The sequence below is a fragment of the Bos indicus genome, chromosome 29 (genome assembly GCF_029378745.1).
Source record: "Bos indicus isolate NIAB-ARS_2022 breed Sahiwal x Tharparkar chromosome 29, NIAB-ARS_B.indTharparkar_mat_pri_1.0, whole genome shotgun sequence".
Classification (NCBI taxonomy): domain Eukaryota; kingdom Metazoa; phylum Chordata; class Mammalia; order Artiodactyla; family Bovidae; genus Bos; species Bos indicus.
This window is the reverse complement of record NC_091788.1, coordinates 36862339-36879340: the sequence shown is the minus strand read 5'-3', so window position 1 is coordinate 36879340 and position 17002 is coordinate 36862339. Positions and strand designations below refer to the sequence as shown.

The 17002-nt window shown below is 55.2% G+C and overlaps 1 protein-coding gene and 1 non-coding gene across 4 annotated transcripts in view; one reads left to right on the top strand and one right to left on the bottom strand.

The window, feature by feature from the left end:
• Positions 1 to 1161: 1161 nt before the first annotated feature.
• Positions 1162 to 17002, bottom strand: part of ST14 (ST14 transmembrane serine protease matriptase) — a 38036-nt gene continuing 22195 nt past the window's right edge. For all 3 annotated transcript variants that reach the window (XM_019955266.2, XM_070783127.1, XM_019955265.2), the window contains exons 5-19: positions 16413 to 16570; positions 16180 to 16215; positions 15597 to 15837; positions 11563 to 11702; positions 11291 to 11388; positions 10633 to 10742; positions 10420 to 10550; positions 8792 to 8896; positions 8466 to 8576; positions 8256 to 8369; positions 7918 to 8040; positions 7038 to 7224; positions 2310 to 2584; positions 1907 to 2043; positions 1162 to 1771 (exon numbers count right to left, since the gene is read on the bottom strand). In XM_019955266.2, the coding sequence (XP_019810825.2) occupies positions 1610 to 1771; positions 1907 to 2043; positions 2310 to 2584; positions 7038 to 7224; positions 7918 to 8040; positions 8256 to 8369; positions 8466 to 8576; positions 8792 to 8896; positions 10420 to 10550; positions 10633 to 10742; positions 11291 to 11388; positions 11563 to 11702; positions 15597 to 15837; positions 16180 to 16215; positions 16413 to 16570 (2128 nt within the window). In that variant the 3' untranslated portion in view covers positions 1162 to 1609. The remainder of the gene's footprint in view (positions 1772 to 1906; positions 2044 to 2309; positions 2585 to 7037; positions 7225 to 7917; positions 8041 to 8255; positions 8370 to 8465; positions 8577 to 8791; positions 8897 to 10419; positions 10551 to 10632; positions 10743 to 11290; positions 11389 to 11562; positions 11703 to 15596; positions 15838 to 16179; positions 16216 to 16412; positions 16571 to 17002) is intronic.
• On the top strand, positions 15199 to 15270 carry TRNAE-UUC (transfer RNA glutamic acid (anticodon UUC)). The gene has a single exon. It is a non-coding gene; the product is annotated as a tRNA-Glu (tRNA).

Below are 17002 nucleotides of genomic sequence, written 5' to 3'. Positions count from 1 at the left end.
ACAGCCCTCCTACTGGAAGGTTCTGAGACAATGGAACAAACAGAGAATGGGGTTGATTCCACCTTGCCTGGAAACAGTCTGGACCCTGACTTTTTAGGAAACAGCTGGAGGTGAAGGCCAAGGGCAGCCTGAACACAGTCTCCCAGATGCAGGCGCAGGGCAATGATGACATGGGAGTGTGCACCCTCTAAAGGAGAGGGGAAAACAGATGATGGCACTGACTGAAATCCTCAGAGCTGGGGTTTTTTCACCAAAATGCAGTCGTTGCCATAGGCATGTCAGACCCTGAAGCAATTAGTGCATTCTCAAGTGCTAATCTGAGAGTCAAGGCTGCTCTTTCCTCAGCATCTCTCTTGCAGTGGGGAGTGGGGGGTGGGGGTGGGGAGGTGCAGACAGCCTGAACTTAAAGACAACCTAAAGCCAGGCTTCCCCTCAGGCATAGCCTGCTTGTTCCTGCTTTTCCTGATGTTGTCAGAGTCAGCTCATGCTCCTTCAATCCTGCATGAGCTCAGTGGGCTAGTCCCGGGGAGGAGGCTGGCCACCCCGCAGGCCTAGAGGAAGGGCCACTCACTCAAAACCTCTCTGACAACATCTCTCCCCAGCATCAGTGCCCATGTTTGTCATCTTCTGCAAGGACTCTTCAGACCACCTTCTAAGTAATCCCAGGACGCAGGTGATAAATATTTAAATTCTGCTCTGGGGTTTGATCTCATCATCTGAGTGGTATCTGGTGGCTTTCCAAGCTCTGTTCCTGACTGCCACCCTAAGGAATCCCAGACCGGCAACCAGGAACCTGACCTGGCAACATGTCCCCACCTGCTTCCAACAGACACTTTCCCCCTCCTTCCCTCAGCAACCACCTTTACAGGGCAAGAGGAGACGCCCGAGGGCTGGTACAAACCCAGGAGCATCCTCACCACCCAGGACTTCGCTGAGGCTCCCATCCTGGGGTGCTGCACACCCTCCCCCCACCCTCCTGTCTGGGGAGCCTCAGGTAAGGGCAGAAACATAGCCCCCTGCTGGCCCTGGGGAGGTCATAGGGCACTGTGGTCCCCGCTCTCAGCCTGACCGTTTAGAATCTGGGCTGAGGGGAATTTAAACCCAATTTCTTGCTAGTGGAGCTAGGAGAGCCCATCAAGTCCAGTAAGAAAAAAAATTACCTAAAAAGAAATAAAGCGTTTTACTCATACACACAAATACACACAGTGAACCCCACCCTTGGAGCCGGTAAGACATTCTGATCCTGGACCTGGCTGACGTTCGGGGCCTTCGGGCCTGAGCTTCCTGAAGACTGTGACCCTGGGGGTGGCACCAGACCCACCAAGGGGTCCCAGAGGCCACACGACAGCTGCTCCCGTGCTCCAGGCAGACCAAGCGAAGCAGGCCAGCTTGGAGAGGGGAGGTTCCGTCCTCTAACGCGCCTCCCGGCACAGCCGGGTCCTCCCCACCCCACCCCCACTTCCGAGGCTGAGTGGGAAGGCCCCTCCATCCGCAGTCTCGGGGATCAGTTCACAGTCTGGGTTCCGGGGCCCGAGGCGGGGGCATGCGGAGCAATCCCTTCCTCGGCCGGCAGGTGGGCACCTGGGGTGACTGCAGCTGGGCCTCGTATCTATACCCCGATCTGCGCTTTAATCCAGTCCCGGAACACTGGGAGCCTCGTGTACACGCCGGGCTTGTTCCTCTGTGCGCAGCCCTCTCCCCAGCTCACCACGCCGGCCTGAAACATCCGCCCATCCTCCTCCGGGCTGGACAGGGGGCCCCCGGAGTCGCCCTGCGGGGAGAGCAGGCCTTGATACAGCGTGCCCCGACCCTGGTCGCCGCCTCCACCCCACGCCCACCATGCCAGCCCCGCCCACACCCGTCCCCGCTTATGCCCCCGCCCCCTGCGTCCCTGCCCCACGCCCACCTGGCAGGCGTCCACGCCACCGCTGAGGTAGCCCACGCAAATCATGCGTGGGGTTATCTGCTGCGGCAGCAGGTGCTCGCAAGTCGTCTGGTTGATGACCCGGATCTCGCCCTTCTGCAGGATCATAGCCCCCTGGCCTGCGGAGGAGCAAGGGCGGACATGGGCAGCTCGCCAAGCCAGGCCGCGGAGGCAGGACCCGGGTCCAGGGCTCGCGGAGCCGGGTGGGATGCTGTGCAGCCGGACACAGTGGTCAGGGTGTCCTGACCATCAGAGGGGGCGGGGCGGGGGGGGGGGGGGTCAATCCTGGGAAGCCATGTGGGAAAGGAAGGGACAGAAGGACAGCCACGAAGCCCCCGAATCCCACAGCAGTGCAGTTGCGAGCAGACCCTCGGCCCCCACTCACCTGCCTCCTGCGTGTGGCCCCAGCCGGTGACCCAGATGGCCTTGCCGGTGGGGAAGGTGTAGTCGGCCGCGGGCAGGCAGATGGGCCGGATGGTGGCGCTGTACTCCACCGGCCGGTCCAGCTGCAGCAGCGCGATGTCGTAGTCGAAGGTGAAGTCGTTGAAGAACGGGTGCTTGATGATGCGCTGCAGCCCGCGCTCCTGAACCCCCGGGGCGTTGCGCTTGCTCTGGTCATGCAGGCCCAGGAAGGCTGTCCACACACTGTGTTCCGAGTACCTGCAGGTGGCAGCGAGGGCCGGAGAGGGAGGCCTGAGCCAGGACTCCAGCCAGATGCCCTGCCCCAAGCCTGTGCCCACTCGGAGACCATGCTCAGAGGTCTCCCTCCCTGCTGCCCTCTCTCAATACACTCTTACCTCACTACTAAAAAGATCTCCCTTCTTATTAGTCTACCCTTCCTGCCAGGAGAGATTCTTGAGAGTCCCTTGGACAGCAAGGAGATCAAACTAATCAATCCCATAGGAAATCAACCCTGAATATTCACTAGAACGACTGATGCTGAAGCTGAAGCTCCAATACTTTGGCCACCTGATGCAAACAACCGACTCATTGGAAAAGACCCTGATGCTGGGAAAGATTCCGGGCAGGAGGAAAAGGGGACAACAGAGGATGAGGTGGTTGGATCAATCCAAGTACTTCTCTAGAGCAGAGGTACATATTTTAAGTACCAGATGAGCTGAAAAGTAGATGGAACTTTGTCTCCCAGGTTTGTGGATGGTAGCAGAAGGATGCAGCAATTCTCACCATTGCACATAGGAGAACTGAACCCATAAGGACAAGACCCTGCTGTTGCTGGGAGACGATGCTGGCAGGCAGAGGTGGAAGAAGAGGAGAACTTGCACTGGGAAGATCCCCTAGAAGAGGGCATAGCAACCCACTCCAGTATGCTGGAGAATCCCCATGGACAGAGGGGCCTGGCGGCTACACTCCATAAGGCCTCAAAGAGTCAGACGTGTCTTAGTGATGAAACAATAAAAAACACCAACAAGGGAAATACGTTTATAATGGAGAAACCTGGTGATCACCCTAACCAAGTAATCAGACTTCTCTCCAAACTGTCCTCCATTGATGGGGACTTGTGTACTTCTTGAGGACACATCACCTGTGCAGCATTTCCTGACCAAAAAAATATTGAACCTAACTCTCCTCATGAAGCAACAACCAGGAAAATCCACATGGAGAGACGTTCTGCAGAACAGCAGCTGGGACTTTCAAAAATGCAATGCCATAAAAAAACAAAAATTAAAAGGCTGGGAGAGACTATCTAGACTTAAAAGAGATTAGCATTGTAAAGCAACTATTCTCCAATTAAAAATAAATTAAAAAAAAAATAATGACTAAAACAAAGCATATCCCTTGACTGGATCCTAGACTTTTTTAAAAACCTATAAATACCGGGAGAATTGAAGGAATCTGAAATCAGGCCATATGCCAGCTAACAGTGCTATGTCAGGGCGCTAGTTTCTGGGTGTTATAACTATGGTGGTGACGTGGGAGGATTTCCTTCTTCCTGGGGGACACCAGCGGCTGTACTTAGGACAGAAGTGCCATGATGGCTGCACTAACTGGGAAAAGGCTCAGCCTTGGGTGTATGTGAACATCTCAGGAAGCACAGCTGAGATGTGACCCATGTGCTGGAGCCCACAGATGAGTACAGTGTCTGAGAGAAGAAGGAATCTGAGAAGACTTTGGTGTCAGTCGGCAGAGAGGGCCTGGAACTTCCAGAAGGCAAAGAAGAGAAAAAGCAGCAGGGGGAAGAAGAGACAAAGTGTGAAAGCCCCCACAAGGTCATGAAGAACGCTGGTCGTGCCGAGTCAGCTAGTGACTCTGCATGCTGCACCGTCACACGCACATCAGGCTAGATGGCAGACAGGGAAGGAATCAAGAAGGTCACGCATCAAGAGGTAACTCGGTGACAGGTTAGACAGTACAGCAGCACGAAACACCTGCAGTAAACCCTGGCCATTCCATTGAGACCTAAGCAGAGGTCGACCAGTCAGCCAGAACAAGCACTCTTCCAGAGGCTGACATGCTAAGTTATCTTATCCCTAGACACACCACCAAGGTGGTCATGGGCCACCGACTCTACCCAGCAGCCCGTGCTCTTGACACATGATGCTACCTCTCAGGAACAGCCTGGGGTCACCTGCTGACTTAGAAATGTGTGCAAAGTACCTGCACTTCAGGTCCTAGCGTACTTCACCCCTGCCTGTCCCTGCTCACAGCCCTGCCTTTACCTGGAAGGTCTGAGTCACCTGGTGCAGTGACAAACACCCTCACGTTTCAACACCAAACCAGACACCCTGCCCACACAGGCACTCCCTAGCAGTCACTCTCCCCAGCCTTCAGGAGAGCTCGAACGCCACACTCTGGGCCCTCGACAGCCTCTCCCCAGCTCTGTGCACGCATGTGTGCACATGTGTGTATGCGTGTACCCTGTCCGCCTACCCCGGGACATCTGGAAGAGCAGGGACCAAGTCTAATTCAGTCTTCCCAGGCCAGTGATAACAATGGGTGTTGAGTGCATTCACTGACAGAAGGAAGACTGCTGAGCAGGAGAAGAGGAAGGAAAAGGAAACGAGAAATGAAAAGATGAAGCAGGGGAACGAGGGCCCAGGGGCGGGTACTTCAGGAAGCACTTCCCAGCTCACTGGCTGATGGGGCTGCAAGGGGACTGCGGGAACCGAGGAGTGCGCAGTGCCCAGATCTTGGTTCCTTCTCAGGGGACTACCTAGCTCTGGGCCTGGGCCAGGAAAATACAAGATGAGCCTGGAGCACCAAGTAGTGTCAGCAGGGAGGCGGCTCAGAAGAACAGAAGAAGGGGGGACGTGTCAAAGGGAGCCGGGAGCCAGCCTGGAGAGTTCCCAGTGGCCAGCTCCAAAACAATCAAGTGACACCACTCAACACGATACCAGATTACAACCCAAAATACACACACAAGTCCCTGCACACAGAAATGGATGATTAAATAAACACACGGGAGAGAAGGGACAAATCCTTCTTACAGAACGACGCCAGACTGACTCACTTCCGAAGAATAGAGACCAGAAGGAGATCCAGGGAGGGAGGGGGGGAAACTGGCATCAGCCTCTGAACCAGATGACCAAGATGAGCATCACCAGTGATCAGCCACGGTGACATCATTTACCTGCTGATAAGACATGACTGTCTTCCCAACACTCGTGACCCCAGGCTAACCACGAGAACAACGTCAGCAGCCACTGGCCTTCAGATAGTCCAGGTCACAAAAAACACACAAAGACGACTGAGAAACCGTCCGGGACAGAGGAGACTGGGGAGACACGCAGCAGACACTGAGGGGGCACCTGGAAGGACTCTCGCTGCAGAAAGGACACTGGTATGAAATGCGTATGGTATGAAACGCTCGGAGGGCACCTGGGGTCAGGGGGCGGGAGTGGAGCCCTGGGGCAGCCCCGAGGCGAGTTTCTAGTACAGAACTGTGAGTTTCTCGGAGCTGACAAACGCAGCACGATAACATCAAGGGAAAGTATGTGTGGGGGGTGGTATAGTGAATTCTGTCCTGTCTTTGCAAGTTGTCCACATTCCAAAATGATAAGTTCATTCTAAACTTTCTTCAGTAGGCTCCCACCTCCCCGGGAAGAAAGCGGCTCACTTCTGCCCAGAGTGGTGTGGAGTGTGCTAGTGAGAAGACGGGCCACGTTTCACCCACCCAGCCAGGCCCAGCGACCACCACTGATCCCAAGCCCCCACAGGCCTCCAGTGACCTCTCCAGCACATTCACCAGTCAGGCCCCACCATCTGGACACAGGCCTACTTCCTGCTGCGGGCCCCGTCTGTCCCAAAAGTCCACGGTGCTCCTTCTGTCTCTTTGCAAAAGGGTGACCATGGCAGCCTGGGTCCCCTCCACCCGCAGCTGCCCAGGGCTGGAAGGCTGGTGGCTGGCAGGAAGGGCCTGAGGAAGGGGGGCCCCTCTAAGCCCTCAGTCTCACTCCCGCAGCCGATGGCAAGAGGGCCTGGGCGGGCTGGACCCAAGTCACAAAGAGCCCCAGCCCTGGGCCCCCTGCTCCCGCTAAGCTGCCCTGAGAGGCCAGCTCGGCCCAGTGATGTGCTTGGTGACCCTTCCCGGGGTGGGTGCAGGTCTGCGCGGGCACCAGCATGGGCTCAGCGCTTCACTGTCACCCTCGTGTTTCCTTCTCACACCTCTCAGCCTACAAACTGCAGCATCACCATGAGCCCCCAGGAGCCCCAGGCTCAGAAAACTTGCCCATGGCAGCCTGGCAGCCTAGAGCTGGGCCGTGGATCTGAGGGCCCCAAGGCGGGGTCCCGCCCTGCAGACACTGACCGCTCAGGCTCAGGAATCCACACACCAGGGCTACAGTCTGGTTCTGCCGCTTAAGAGCTGTACAACCTCAGACAAAGATCCTTACCTCTCTGATCCTCTGCTTCTGTAAGATGGGCACATATGAGACCTGCCCGCCTGCCTGGCTTTTAGAAGAGGCACTGAGATCCCTCGGACAAGCAGGCATCCACGAAACACTCAGTGCTTCCGTTACCAAGCCCCACCCCTCCAGTCCTGCTCCTGCCTCACCTAGGCAGGCCTCACAGACACAGGGCCTTTCCACCTCAGGAAACACACAGGGACCCCACTCAGCGCCCTGGAGAGGCCTTCCAGCTCCTGCCTGTGACCCACCTGAATCCTCTGTCGTCGACGAAGCAATGTGCGGCAGATATCATCCAGCTGGGGGAGATGAGAGAGGCCCCGCACAAGTGGCCGTGGCCCTGGGCATGGAGGCTCACCTGCCAGGGCCACTCGCCTTGGTCTGAATTCTCACCTCCGACGACCCGGGACTGCCTGGTGAACGACCGCCGCCCACAGTCTGGGAGAGACAGAGGCAGGAGTCACCGGGTGGGAGCGGGGGCGGGGGCAGCCTGCTAGACCAGCCTCCCGGCCCCTCTCCCTGCCCCCGGACTCAAAACCCTCACTCCCCACCCCTGGACTCCTGCACAGGTGCCATCGTGGGCCTTCAGACCTCTGCTGGTTTGCTGAGATTTAATTTGGATGTCATTTACCTAGATATCCTCACTGGGTGCTGAAGGACACAGCTCTCAGAGACAAGAGCAATGGGTGACGGGAAGTCAGAACGGCCCAGCTCTGCACACATTGAACCTGTGGCCAGCGCTTCTGAAATATGCAAGGGGCTGCAAATACGGGCGCGGTGTGGACAGAACCCTGCCCAGGGCTCCAGGAGCTGTGCTCTCTCTCCTCCAGGTAACACAGAGAAACCTGGCCTTGCCCCCATGGCCAGGTCTGCAAAGCAGGGGTCAGCCCAGCACCACAGCCTGGCCACAGAGGCCTGACATACTAGCTGCCCTGGGCCCTGCCTCTAGGATCAGAGCTGCCGGTGAGGCAGTGCCTGGGTGACAGTCAGCAAAGTCGTCCTTTCCTCCAGGCAGACACATCCTTTCCCGGGGGCAGAGCTGGGTGAGTGAGGCCCTGGTGTGATTTCTGCCTCTGTATGTGCCTTGCTCAGTGAACAACCTGCACAGCTGTACGCAGCAGCCCTGCTCACCACAGTCCTTCTCATCCGAGCCATCAGTGCAGTCCTCGTTCCCGTCACACTGGGGGTTGCTCTTGTCCACACAGAGCCCGTTGAGGCAGCGGTGGGTGTGTTCAGTGCAGGGGACGGCTTTCCCTGCCCGAGAAGGAGGACACAGGGGAGGCAATCCACTTATCTGAGGCACCGGACCTGATGCTCACCCACCTGTCGCCCCTCTCTTGGGCCTGTCCCACCCACCCACACTGACACCCACTCTCCTCCCGGGCCTTCTGCACGATTCTCTCCCAGCTGACACCCTTTCTCATCATGTTCCACGTTGCGTGACCGTGGGAGGCGGGCCCCTGCCTCACCGTCTTGGCACTTGGCCTCATCGGACCCGTCGCCACAGTCGTCCTTCCTGTCACACTGCTGGCTCTGAGGGAGGCACTTCCCGTTGCCGCACTTAAAGGTATTGGGCGGGCAGCCTGGGGAGCACAAGGACTCAGCAGAGGCTCGAGGGCCAGCAGAGAGGCCACGGGGAGCTGGGCAGCGATCCCCGCCCGGACCCCGGCCACACTCACTGCAGCCCTCCTCGTCGCTGCCGTCCTCACAGTCCTTCACAGAGTCACAGACCCAGAACAGGGGCTTGCAGAACTTGTCCCTGCATGTGAACTGGTAGGTGGCGTTGCACTCTGCAGGGGCGGGGAGGCAGTTAGATGCCAGGCTCACTCGGTACTCAGTCACTCCCACGCCCCTGGGGATCCCATCCCGCCCGGTCGTGGAGGCTGATTCAGCACCATGGGCTGCAAAGGACAGGAACGACTCCCACCCCCACCTCGGGCCTTCCCGCTTGGGGTCGCAGGCAGAAGCCGGGCACAGAGAGGGCAGAGGACACCAGGGGACTCACTGCAGTCGAGCTCATCGCTGTAGTCAGTGCAGTCAGCCCAGCCGTCACAGCGAAGTTCCTTCCGGATACACCGCCCCGTGTTACACATGAAACTGCCCGGGCACGCTGCAGGCAGAGGGTAGGCCTGAAGTCCACAGCCACCCCCATCACCTCCACTACAGGCTTCCCGACCTTGCAGCCAGCCACACTGGGCACCAGAGACCTCCCAGCCCAGCCCCCAGTAGAGAGGAGTGAGGCTGCAGCTGGGGGTCTCTAGGCCCACTGAGCTGTGGCAAGGGGTTCCTACAACCAGTGGGATGGCTGGAGGGGGTGGGAAAGGCACTGGTTGCGGTCCCTCCTGGCCCCCATGACCAATCCCTGGGAGGCCCTGTGCAGAGCAGAGAGAGGCCGGCGGGCGTGCTCCGATTTCTACAGCCCCGTGTCCTTGGCCGGCCATGACCCCAAGCACCAGGCTCCCGACTGGCAACCTGGAGCAGCAGCCACTCGGCAGACAGATGATATGCGTGTCCTCCCCCAGGCACCAGGAATCGCTGGATCTCCTTAATTCTAAGGTGTTTCCACACTTGAACGTTTCTGAGACTAGGATGTGTCTGACAACTGATGTCATCGGGCACATGACAAACTGAGAGAAACCTGTTTCCCTTTCTCTGCACAAGTAGCTTTGTCACTTATCAAAAGGGTTTGCTCATCTAATTACACTTTGGGTGGTGAGCCATGCAGCTGAATGTGAACTTAAATTTGGATGCTTGTGTGCAGTTAAACGGAGAAGGAAATGGCAACCCACTCCAGTGTTCTTGCCTGGAGAATCCCAGGAACGGAGAGGAGGGAGCCTGGCGGGCTGCCGTCTATGGGGTCACACAGAGTTGGACACGACTGAAGTGACTTAGCAGCAGCAGCAGTGCAGTTAAAGTGTCTTCCTAAAGGTTATTCTATAATGTGTTATTGTTTACTAGCTAAGTTGTGTTCGACTCTGCGACTACATGGACTGCAGCCTGCCAGGCTCCTTTTCCCACGGGATTTCCCAGGCACAAATATCGCAGTGGGTTGCCATTTTCTTCTCCAAGGGATCTTCTCAGACCAGGGATTGAACCTGTTATCTCTTGCATTGGCAGTTTCTTGACCACTGGTAGCCACCTGGGAAGCCCTATTCTATGATACAAGGTTGAAACAAACAAAAATATCCCACTGTGGACAGAGAAGAACTGATATTCACAGCAGACAGTGAAATTAAATGCATGGAAACAGTTGAGATCTCTTCAGTAGAGATCTCAATTTTCAGAGCTAGGAGTGGTTCATGCGATGATCCATGCCCCAGTGTGCTCTGTCTCAAAAGCATGCTATTCATCTGAGAGCCGCTAAAAGGCCAGGGACAAGCAGATTCTCAAAGTGGTGCAGAGCCAAAGGGACAGTGACCCAAAGGCACTTTGAGTTCCCCGGCCTGAGGGGCTGCTCCCAGGGACCGAAGGGCACTGTTGGCTCTTTTTCCCTCAAAAAGCTACTGCAGTGACTGAGATGCAGCCTACGAGCTCTGGCGGCTCAGCGTCAGAGATGCTAATGAGATGCAGAATAGACGGCCAATCTCAGGTCGGCCCTCCAGCCAGGCCCCGCTTCCTGAGCGCGACACTCACGGTCTCGGGCATCGAAGGACAGGAACTCCGCCAGGAATCCGGTGTCGGTGTAGGACTGGTCCGAGTGGAAGTGGACAGTGATCTTGTTGTTCCTGCTGCTGGCGACAAACTGCGGCCTCTCTCCGCAGTACCTGGGGGCGGCGGGCAGCTGAGCAGAGGAAGAAGACTCACCTGGGGCTGGGGCACCCCCACTCGCCCTCACCCGACACTCACTTCTCCCCGTTGATCTCCACGTAGTCCTTGGTGCAGGAGCCCACGGGGACATTGGGCTCCTGCAGGAAGAAGGCTTTGAAGCGCACCTTCACGTTTTTGTTGTCGGGCACCTGCGGAGACAGATGCTGCTGTGGGCCTGGCTCTGCACAGCCTCCCTCTTTCCTGAGCTGGTGGGGAATGGGGGCGTTCTTCCCGCCCGCCCGCCTGCAGGGCAGTGAGGACACGGCAGGAGGGATCTGGAAGGAAGACCTTCCCGACTCGCCAGCAGCAGCACACACTGTGGTGTTCTAAAGAAGGCCGGGCAGTTCTCCCTCATCACTGACTGGATGGCGCGCGTTTCCAGCCGTCCAGTGAGCGTGTCCTCCTCTGCACGGCACTCACTGTCCCCACAGCTCCTCCAGGAGGCCCCAGAGCCAGCCCATCCCGGGGCTGGGTCCCTCCAGCAGGCACCGGCCACGGACGGGGGGTTGGGCTTGGGTCTGAAGACGCTGCTTCGGAAACTGCCCCGCCCACAGCCTCCACACACACCCCTTGGGAGTGGCCGAAGGTGCTCATCGCCCTCTCTCCTGCCTCCCTGGAGCACGCCCAACCCCTTCCTCTCCTCCCCCATCTACCCCCCAACCAACTTCTCTAACCCCCCACAGCTCACAACTCCCACCTCGATGTGCCAGGTACAGTTGATGTTGGGCGGGTAGTGGCCTGGATAGTAGGGGCTGTTAAATGTCCCCTGGGCTGCCCGCAAGTAGCCTCCACAGCCTGGAAGGAAAGGCAGAGAGACACACGTGACGACTGAGGTCCCAGGAGGGCAAGGGGCCCCAAGGAGCCGGCCGGCCTCCCTCAAGCCTGGGCACCAGACGCCCACAGCTCAGGAGGGCCTGAGCTTCAAACCCCATGGCCCCGAGGCCTGTCCCCGCCTGGGCCGCCCCTTACTGCTCATCCGGGGCAGCTGGAAGAACACAGCCTCGAAGCCGGGGTGCCTGCGCTCGGTGCTGGTCACCAGCGTGATGAGCAGGACGTTCTGGGAGGAGAGGAAGGTCAGGTTGTAGGAGGGAGGGTAGGTCCCACACAGCCTGCGGGGCAGAAGGGGGAGTGTTATGGGAGCCACAGAACCTCAGCAGAGGGGTCGAGGGTGGGGTCCCCCCACCGTGGGGTCCGCCCCCACCCTCGACCCGCCATTTAAGTAAAGATCTCCTCATAAGACTGTCTTTGTTTATAAACAACTCAGAAACACTGAATGCCTAACAAAAGAGGGCTCGCTAAACAAACTATGGGCCAAATAATTGCAGCAGCAGTTAACAGCATCAACTGTTAACACTAACACTAGGAATATGCCAGGCACCATCCTTACTGCTTCTATATCCATTAACTCGGGTATTCATCACAACCATTAAATACTATTATCCCCATTTTACAGATAAGGAAACAGAGGTGAAATAGGTTAAATAGCTTGCCCACGACTACACAGCTGGTAAGTGGCAGGACTAAACGAAAAACAACCCATAGAATGGGAGACAATATTGGCAGGTGATACAACCCACAAGGGATTAATCTGCAAAATATACAAACAGCTCATGCAGCTCAATATCAAAAAAATAATTTTTTTTTAAATGGGCAAAATATCTAAATAGACATTCCTCCAAAGGAGACATAACACATGGCCAAAAATCACATGAAAGGATACTCAACACAGCTAAATATTAGAGAAATGAAAATCAAAGCTACAGTGAGGTATCACACTGGTCAGAATGGCCATCATCAAAAAGTCTACAAACAAGAAACACTGGAGAAGGTATGGAGAAAAGAATCCTTCCTACACTATTGGTGGGAATGTAAATTGGTGCAGCTACTATGGAAACAGTATGGAGGCCTTAAATAAACAAAAATAGAGCTACCACATGACCCAGCAATCTCACTCCTGGGCAAATGTCCAGAAAAGATGAAAACCATAATTTGAAAAGATACATGCAAGTGAAAGTTCGTAGCAGCACTATATCCAGTAGCCACAGTGTGGAAGCAACCCAAATATCCATTGACAGGTGAACGGATAAGGAAGACGTGGTATGTACATACAATGGAGTATTTACTCAGCCACAAAAAAGAACGAAATAATGCCATTTCCATCAACATGGACCTAGAGATCATCATACTAAGTGAAGTCAAATCAGACAAACAAAAATACCCTATGATATCACTTATACATTGAATCTAAAAACAATTATACAGATGAACTTATTTATAAAACAGAGACTCCCAGATACAGAAAACAAACTTCTGGTTACCAAAGGGGGAAGGGAGGGAGGGATAAATTAAGAGGTTGGGATTAACAGATATACACCACTATATATAAAGTAATCAACGAGGACCTACTGAATAGCACAGGGAACTCTACTTGATACCCTGTAATAACCTACATAGGAAAATAATCTGAAAAAAGCATAGATATAGATATGCATAACTGAACCACTTTGCTGTACACCTGAAACTAACACAATACTGTAATAAATCAACTGCACTCCAACATAAAAAATATTTTTCAAATTTTTAAATGAGTGAATAAGTCAATGAAGGAAAAAATCTCTGCCCACCAAAAAAGAGCAGCAGGACTGAATTTCAGACTCGTCACTTGGGCACCGGAGCCCTCACTGCTAATAAATATGGCATATGAGCTGACCGACACCACCACCATTAACAGTGACACAGATATGCCACTCATCTGGGAGGGCCATCATTACATGCTTCATCTTTAGAGAGCAGACAATGCAACCAAGTGTGCCACATAATCCCACTTTTAAATAAATACACAAATATACACATAGCAAAAAAAACCCTGCAGGAAGGTACAACACACATTTAACAGTGACCATTTCCAGATGGTAAGATGATGAGTGGTGTCTGTCCTCTCTGTGCACATCTGTTCTACCCTCTGCCTCTCAGGACCAGGTATTTATTGGTCATACAGACGATCAGTTACAGAAAGAGAAAGAAACCCAGCATGAAAGCGGTGTTTAGATAGAAGTCCTGGCTGCAAAGCTGTGGCAGCAGATAGCTCTCTCTGGGTTTCGGCCTGAAGTTTAGTACCTTATTAATCACAAAACATCTGTCCAGCTCATTTCTATAGACAACAATCGAAGGCTCCGGTCCACTGAGTCCAAGGTGGCGGGGGGAGCTGAATGGAGGCAGTTCACCCCTACCTGCAGGCTCTGATTCACCTCAGCACCCCCTAGCAGGTGCATTATGCCTTTTTTTTTTAACTTTTAAAAATAATTTATTTCATTCATTTTTGGCTGCGCTAGGTCTCCGTTGCTTCTCTTGGGCTTTCTCTGGTTTTGGAGAGCGGGAGCTACTCCTTAGTCGTGGCACACAGGCTTCTCATCGCAGCGGCTTCTCTGCGGCAGAGCACGGGCTCTAGGGCGCATGGGTTTCTGCAGCTGCAGCGTGTGGGCTCAGTACTTGTGGCTCCTGGGCTCCAGAGCACAGGCTCAATAGTTGTGGTGCACAGGTTTAGCTGCTCTGCAGCACGTGGTATCTTCCCAGACCAAGGATCGAGCCCTAGTCTCCTGCATTTGCAGATGGATTCTTTACCACTGACCCACCAGGAAAGCCTCCATGCCTTTTCTTAACTGAAGCGTAGTTGATATACAGTGTACAGCAAGGTGTTATACATATATATTTTTTCCTTTGGATTCTTTTCCATTATAGGTTATTATAAGATATTTAATATAGTTCCCTGCGCTTATATAGGGGGCTTCCCTGGTGGCTCAGAGGTTAAAGTGTCTGCCTGCAATGCGGGAGACCTAGGTTCGATCCCTGGGTTGGGAAGATCCCCTGGAGAAGGAAATGGCAACCCACTCCAGTATTCTTGCCTGGAGAATCCCATGGACAGAGGAGCCTGGTGGGCTACAGTCCACGGGGTCGCAAAGAGTCAGACAGGACTGAGCGACTTCACGTTCACTTTCACTTCTGTGCTTATATATTTTATATACAGTGATGTGTATCTTATGCCTTTTTACTTCCTATAATTCTGATGTTCTGACCCCTGGGGGCTTGCTAACCCTGGAGAGGTAGCCTTCCCCCCTCTTTCCCCAGGGCTAGTCAATCCCTTGAGACAGTAAAGACTTAAGCAAGACTTTTACATGCAGACTAACCGGAGCCCACACCCCAAACACCTTCTCTGTGGGGCTCATCTGCTGGAGACCACTCTCTACCTCCCCTAATTGCCCAGCTACCAGTCTAGTGGAGGCGGCCCCAGGCTACGGAGCCCGCTGGAGTTATTCAAACCAACCCGTCCTAAGGTGTAACTCTGCCTTGCCTTTCCTGCAGAATCCACACAAAGGCTCTTACCCACATTATCCTCCAGGCCCCTCTGCCTTCTGAACAACCCTGGTGCCTCCCTCTGTGGCCCTGTGTGGCTCCTCCTCTCAGCAACTAACTGTCAGCTTGTGAGTAACAAACTGTTTTTTCAACAGCAGTCATCTCCCATTTGTAGGCCTCGGCATCACTGAGCAACAGTAAAACCTTCATTCACAATAACAAGGGTGGGGGGCTGGGGGTGGCGGGGGCGGGACTTCCCTGGTGGTCCAGCGGTTAGGACTTGGCATTTTCACTGCCATGGCCTGGGTTCAATCCCTGGTTGGGGAACTAAAATCCTGCAAGCCTTATGGTGTGGCCAAAAATAAAAAAGAGAGAAAAAAAAAAATACAGTAGTAGGCAGCACCTTCACGGTGGCAGGTAAAGGACAGATAAAGGAGCACCCTGCTCACCAGCATCTAGGGACCCGTGGGCCTCCAGCACCCTTGCCAAGGCTGATGGTCACCTCTAGATGCTCCCTGCAGCTCACGCTGAGGACCACGCCACCCCTGCTCTGTGATGCCTGCAACTCGGCCGTGGCCTGAAGTTCCAACCTCCACAGTGGTCATTCCAGAGGCTCAGCCCACCGCCCACCTCCACTCGCCCGGGACACTCACTGCACCACAGCCCGGGGTTCCACAGGGCTCAGGGTGTCATACACCGTGACCAGGTCACTGCCACGTTCATCGCAGGTGGCAACATCAAAGCTGCGGAAGGTGAGGCTCAGCACGGAGTCAGCGTCCCCCCGCAGCGTCCACTGGCAGCGGGCGTGAGATGGGTAGGGGCTGTCAGGGAAGCCAGGCGTGCTGAAGCGGATGGGCTCGCTGCCCTGGGCATGCAGGGCAAAGCTGCAGCTATCTGTGTGGGGCAAGAGGACACGGGGCAGAACTGGGCAGGAGAGCCACCATGACCCCCACCCACAGGGGTGCAGCCAGACCTGGCCCCTCTGAGGTGCCCCCGGCTGCTCTGGACCCAGGAGAGGCCGGGAAGGGGGTTTGCCTCTCAGGACCAGGTATTTATTGGTTGTACAGACGATCAGTTAGAGAAAGAGAAAGAAACCCAGTATGAAAGAAACCCAGCATGAAAGGGCAGAAGGATGTGCTGGCCATCACCACGTGTGACTTTGGGGGACCCCCTTGACTGAACGGGCATTTGGCCACATTGCTTCACTTCTCCTTCAGGAAGAGGGCAGATACTTACTGTCCTGGGTGTTCTGTATTATTCTGGGGTCACTGGCTGAAGAACAAGAGGGAGAAGAAAGCACTCACTCATGCAGTCCATTTCCTCATTCCCCTAGAGGGAAGTGCCCGGCCAGCTCGCAGTCTCCTCTGCCAGGCACTGACTCCAGGAGAGCTGAGGCCCCCACACCAGCCCAGGAGCAGGCTGTGCTCCAGGCTGGACAAACGCCCACCCCTGGTGCCCCCTGCACTCACGGAAGGCCACCACCGAGGTCATCACGAAGGAGCTCATGGAACGGGCTCGGGGTGGCACTGTGACCATGCGCTTCTCTGCCATGGCCTGCTCGGCTTCCTTCACCAGGTGCTTGGGGATGTCAAACTCTGACCAGTAGTAGGCAATGACGCTGCCCTCGCTGGGGAGAGAGGGCTGAGCCTGAGACGCTGACCTTCCCGGGTGCCCGGTGAAGACGGGGCAGGATTAAGAGCCTCCCAGCTGGAGAGACACTCACCAAGAGACCTTCTCCAGGCCGGTCCCCCCATGCCGCCCTAGGCTCCTGTATGCCCACCCACCTCCTGACCCCTGAGCCAGAGGCCTGGGCCCTTGACTCTCATAGTCTCACACCCAACCAGACTTGCTGGGGTTGCAGCTCAGGCTCAGGTGTGAGAGAAAGCCTGGAGTGGAGTGTGGGTTCTCCCTCTAGCCTGGGCACACTGAGTGACAGCTCGAGTCTGCTTCCTGAACTTGAAAGGGGCTGACGGTGCCGCCTGCCATGCTGCCTCCATAAAAGATTAAACGAGGCTAGCAAAATCTAAAGTACTTTCCGGATAAAGTCAGAAGAAGGATT